Genomic DNA, 5,210 nt, shown 5'->3' on the forward strand with positions numbered 1-5,210 from the left:
TAGGGAATCTAGAGTGTGATAAAACTCATCCGCTGACAGTATTGCCTTCATTAAAACCGCTGTAGAAGGTTGCTGTGAGATGAAAATGACTCACCGTCTGTAGAGCCGTGTGCGAAGTGAACAGCCAGCAAGCACAGTACTAACTTTGTCTTTAAAAGCATTCCTGTGACTGCTGTCTGGTAGAAACAACTGTGAATACTTTGAAAACATGTATTTGTTTTTGTACTGTGCATTGGTGTTTTACCTGTATGTATATCTGTGTGAGAGTGTGGAACGCTTAGAACTAGAGGTATGACAGTTTTGAGCTTCCTTGTCGGGGCTGAGTTTGAACACAGTTCCTGTTGAAGAGCAGCCAGCACTCTTAGCTGCTCCAGGCTCTAGATACTTCTTATTCAAAAGCACATCTTGGGAGCTGTCAAGGAGGCTCTGTGGGTTAAGAAAGCCCTACTCTAGTTGATGACTCAAATTTAGTCCCAGCACTCATACCTGGCAGCTCAGTGCTGATTGGCTCCAAAGGTACCGGCACTGAAGTGAATTTACCCACACAGAGACTCAAGCACTTCCACAAAGTAAAATTTTTTAAAACTCTTAAGCATTTCATCTTAATATCTGGATGGAAAGCAGTGATTATTGGTTAGCATAGATTTTATATACAATGAAGAAAATAGTCCTATGTGTCTACCCTGAGTTCTCAGGATCAGCTATGGACTGACATTCCTATAAGATGACAGAATGGCATCCAGAGACAAGGCTGTGGGGATATTCTTTCTGTCCCAGACTATACTGGGCATTCTGGGAAACTTAGCCTTGCTTTGCTGTCTTAGTCTCTCTAACTTAAGTGGGAACAAGGCAAGGCCCATAGATCTGATTATCAAACACCTGAGCTGGGCTAACATCTTGGTGCTTCTCTCCAAAGGAATCCCTCAGACAGTGGCTGCTTTTGATAAGACATATTCTTTAGACAACAGTTTGTGTAAACTTGTATTTTACTTTCATAGAGTTGCCAGGGGAGTATCTCTTGGTGCAACATCCCTGTTGAGTGTCTTTCAGGCCATCACCATCAGCCCCATCAATTCCAAGTGGGCACAGCTCAAGGCAAGAGTTCCCCGCATCATTGGTCCTTCCCTGGGCCTGTGCTGGACCCTGTATCTTCTTATAAATAGCTTCCTTATCACAATAGTGACTAAAAAGAATGATAAAGGAAATCTTACTAACTTTAGACAATTTCTGTACTGTGTAGTAGTAAAACTTTCCAAGCAATCTTATATAGCATATGCTATCATATTGGCCTCCAATGATGTTATCTGTTTGGGACTCATGATTTGGGCCAGTGGCTCTATGGTGTTGAACTTGTTCCAGCATAAACAGAGAGTCAAGCATATCCACAGATCCCTGTCTACTAAATCATCCCCTGAGAAGAAAGCCACACAAAGAATTCTTATCCTAGTGGGCAGTTTTGTGGTCCTTTATGTAACCTCTGTGACCTTAATGATGTATTTTTCTTTCCAGGAAGGAACAGATACATGGGTGGTCAATGCCAATGTGGCTCTGAGTGCATGCTTCCCTGCACTCTGCCCCTTTCTTCTCATCAGACACTACACCAGGGATCTTCATCCCTGCAGTACTTGAGTATATCAACAGCCAATTTCTCTTGTGTAGTCAGAGCACTCTATAACATAGACTTGTGTACATTATTTGAGATTCGGTATGATCTCTTGACATCAATCACTTAAATTCTCTGGAACACAGTGTTGAATTGAATTACTGTCTACCCTTTTAATTTAGAACATTATAGCACTAGGATAATATTTGTGGTGTAAATGTTGATATGGTTATTGTGACAGTTTATAAAGCTCTGACTATCATTCACTGATCTGCTACATAAACAAAATTTGTCAAGGCTCGTTTGTAGATAGACCATCATACTATAGGAAGTATAGAGTCCCAGCTGATTCTGAGCATATGAACAGTTTGGTATGACTGAAGTATCCAAAAATGCCATATAGACATAAAGAATCCTGAAATATAGAAATAAGAAAATGTATGTCCAAACACATTTTGAAAAATAATGATAAAACTGACGGCCACTGTTGACATTTAACAAACACTTTCTGCCTTAAGAGAAAATGCACATGGGCAAACTTTAACAATTATCTTCTGCCTCCCAGTTTCCCAGCTAGGCTTGTATTGCAGACAAAGGTTAGCTTCTAACCATTGCCCCAATAGGACCCTCTGCACTGTATTCCACTACTTTTTAACTGTCCCCCTACACGATTCTACTCTCTTCCTTTTAGTCCTTCAGGAACAGTAAAAAGTGCCTGTTGTATCAGCCACAGGCTTTTACAAATATCCTAAGTCAACATACTGCCATTTTATAACCCAAAGCTGTAAAGGTTAAAATGTAATGTGACTTTAAGCCTGACCTCAAGGTTGTGAAATCTCTTTAATGCATACCTGGTACTTGGTTTTACTATAAGAAGAGCCCCCAAACCAATCCCTATTGCCCCAATTTTAGAAGCCTGATCTCTGGCTGTATTCTCAGCTATACCTGCTTAGCTTTATGTAACCCATTGTGATTCTTTTTCTTTTTCTGGAATAGTTTGCTTCTGGTTTAACAGACTTTGGTGGTCTGTCCCACATCAATGCATGAGCCTGGACCCAACATTTTTGGTGCTGGAGTCCAGGACTTTGCACACTTCTGGTTCTGGGTGGAGGGCACTCCAGTCTCAGACAACCTTTATTCTACTGGTTTTGGCCAAGTGTTATGCTTTCTCTGGTCTCTTGTGTCCAGAAAGAGAAAGGCTCAATAAGAGCAAGTGGATGCACCAAAGATCTCTGAGCCAGAGGGACATAGGATTCTTTGACCTCTCTTCTAGTCACTGGATTGCTCTTCTGTGGACCTTTACGACTGGTTTGGGAGTCCTGTCTCCCTGTGCACTGCATTCTTCCTTCTGTATGTATTGTCAATTCTGTTGAATTGTCATGTATTGTTAAGTCTCTTTGTGTTTATTGTTAGTGAACTAATGTCTACTCTGGGCTATGGTTCTTCTGAGCCTCAAGCCCTTTGGGCCTTATTCTCTTATTTCTCGGATTTCAGGAAGGCAACAGTGGTTTTTGCAGTCCTCCTTTTCCCTCTCCACCTCAGGAGACCAGACTCCTCAAGGCAATCAAGAGGGCTCTAGTCTGTGGGAGCAGGAATGGCAGCCAGGAAGTGGACTGTCCCTCCCATTCAGTTACTGCAATCTTTTGCTTGAATGCCAACAATGAGTCTGGCAGAGGAGGGCAGAGGTGAGCAGAGACAACTGCAAGGACAGTCACCTAGGATGGCCACTGATAGCCATTTCTCCAGGACAACAACGTTTCAGATCTCACAAAATGACACATGCTCCAAAGTTGCACAGCAAGAAGCAACAGTCCCATCAAGAAGCACAGTCTTCTGCCTCTCTCCCACCTAAAAATTTAGCTGGAGAAAGTAAGAAAATTTTGTCTGGTTTTTCTTCTGTACTTTCTGTAGGGCTGGATTGTGGGTAGATATTGTTTAACTCTGATATTTAGTGTCTGCAGTGCTTTGTAAATTCTTGTTATTAGTTCTTTTACTGAACCATTATTAATAAAGAATTTCTCTCATTCTAGAATATGTCAGTGTACTCTCCTTATAGTTTGCTGTCCTCTCTAGAAACTTTTTTTTTTTTTTAAATTTCATTTAGTATCATCTATTGGTATCTGGGCCTAGGTCAATTTTCAGTAGTATTTAAGTTATATTCTGAAAGTCGTAGTATACACCCAAAATCTTTAACAATATTTTCTGTTCTTTCATTTAATAGTTTTAGTTTTATTTATTTTTTAAAATTAAGTAATTATCCTTTTCAGAAAGTACCTCACTAGGTAACCATAGCTGCCTTGGAACTCACTATGGAGACCAGGCTGGCCTGGAAATCACAGAGATTTAGATGATCCTACCTACAGTGTGCTGGTATTAAAGATGTATGCTACAACACCCGGCTTTATTTCAGTTTTTAAATTAAGGTGTTTGATACATTTTTAAGAGAAAGCAATAGAAATTAGAGAAGAGAAGACAAAGACATAAAATTGTTAAAGTAGGCAAGAAAAAAGTCTAAGCATCCTTATTTTTGGATTACATGTTTCTGTTTGTAATAAAATTATAATTCACTTTGAATTGCTTAGTTCTAATATATACAGCAAAATTACCACAGCTAAAATCAATATAAAAACCTAAAATGTACTGTCAGTGGAAAAAATTGTAAGAATATATCATTTTTTGTAGCTCTTAAAAAATGAGTACCTAAGAATACCCTTAAACAAAAGAAAAAAAACACCCTTCCATTTTCAAAACTTCTTTAAAATTAAAAACACTATAAAATTAAAGAAATATTAGATGATGATTTTTTTTTTTGTTTTTTTGAGACAGGGTTTCTCTGTAGCTTTGGAACCTGTCCTGGAACTCATTCTGTAGACCAGGCTAGCCTCGAACTCACAGAGATCTGCCTGCCTTTGCCTCCCAAATGCTGGGATTAAAGCTGTGCATCACCACTGCCCACCTAGATAATGAAAATTTAATGGTTTTGGTTTGGCAGAATTAATATGGTGAAGGACATGTATTATCAAAATTAAACAACATCCCCTAGGAACTCAAAGGCCATTATAGCCAGGGAAGCAGGCAGGCTGTTTGCAGATCTTCACCTTTCTCTCTAATCCTCCAAATCCAATTAGCCAGACCTATTCTTACCTCTTCTGCAAACCACCTGCCTAGTCCTTACATCTCCCTTGTCCTTATCTCCTTCCATTGTCTCACAGAGATCAGCGCCTAAATCCCCTTCCCCCAACTCATTGCTCTATTCAAGGCCTCAACTTCAGCAGGCCTTCCCTGGATACCCACAGGCCACTGGAGCCAACTCTCAAGCAGAACACATACTGCTGGCTCTTCTTACCACCTCCCCTCATTCTCAGGAGATTAAATAGATCTTGGTAAAAAACACCATGCTTCCTCCGTGTATAACCTCTTCAGACCCTCCTCTGTCTTAGGCAATCACCATCCCTAAATGTGAAATCCCAATACCATGAAAGATATTTTACCTTGTATCCACAGTGGACACAGAGATCAATACTTCAGAAGAATTTTCCTATAGGGAAACAAACAGGCGCCATACTCTCCTAAGAAACATAAAGGAAATAAAGACCGAGGAACAACA

The 5,210-nt window shown here is 40.0% G+C and overlaps 1 protein-coding gene across 1 annotated transcript; it reads left to right on the top strand.

The window, feature by feature from the left end:
* The first annotated feature begins 732 nt into the window (after positions 1–732).
* Positions 733–1,629, top strand: LOC126491693 (vomeronasal type-1 receptor 4-like). Its single transcript, XM_050127525.1, has one exon. The coding sequence runs from the start codon at positions 733–735 to the stop codon at positions 1,627–1,629; it is 897 nt and encodes a 298-aa protein (XP_049983482.1).
* Positions 1,630–5,210: the final 3,581 nt, after the last annotated feature.

This window comes from Alexandromys fortis, unplaced genomic scaffold (assembly GCF_014885135.2).
Source record: "Alexandromys fortis isolate MF-2015 unplaced genomic scaffold, M_Fortis_MF-2015_v1.1 scaffold_267, whole genome shotgun sequence".
In the NCBI taxonomy this organism is placed as follows: Eukaryota; Metazoa; Chordata; class Mammalia; order Rodentia; family Cricetidae; genus Alexandromys; species Alexandromys fortis.

What these genes read in the sequence shown, in the direction of transcription:
- LOC126491693 (XM_050127525.1), top strand. Translation starts at nt 733, where the DNA reads ATGGCATCCAGAGACAAGGCTGTGGGGATATTCTTTCTGTCCCAGACT.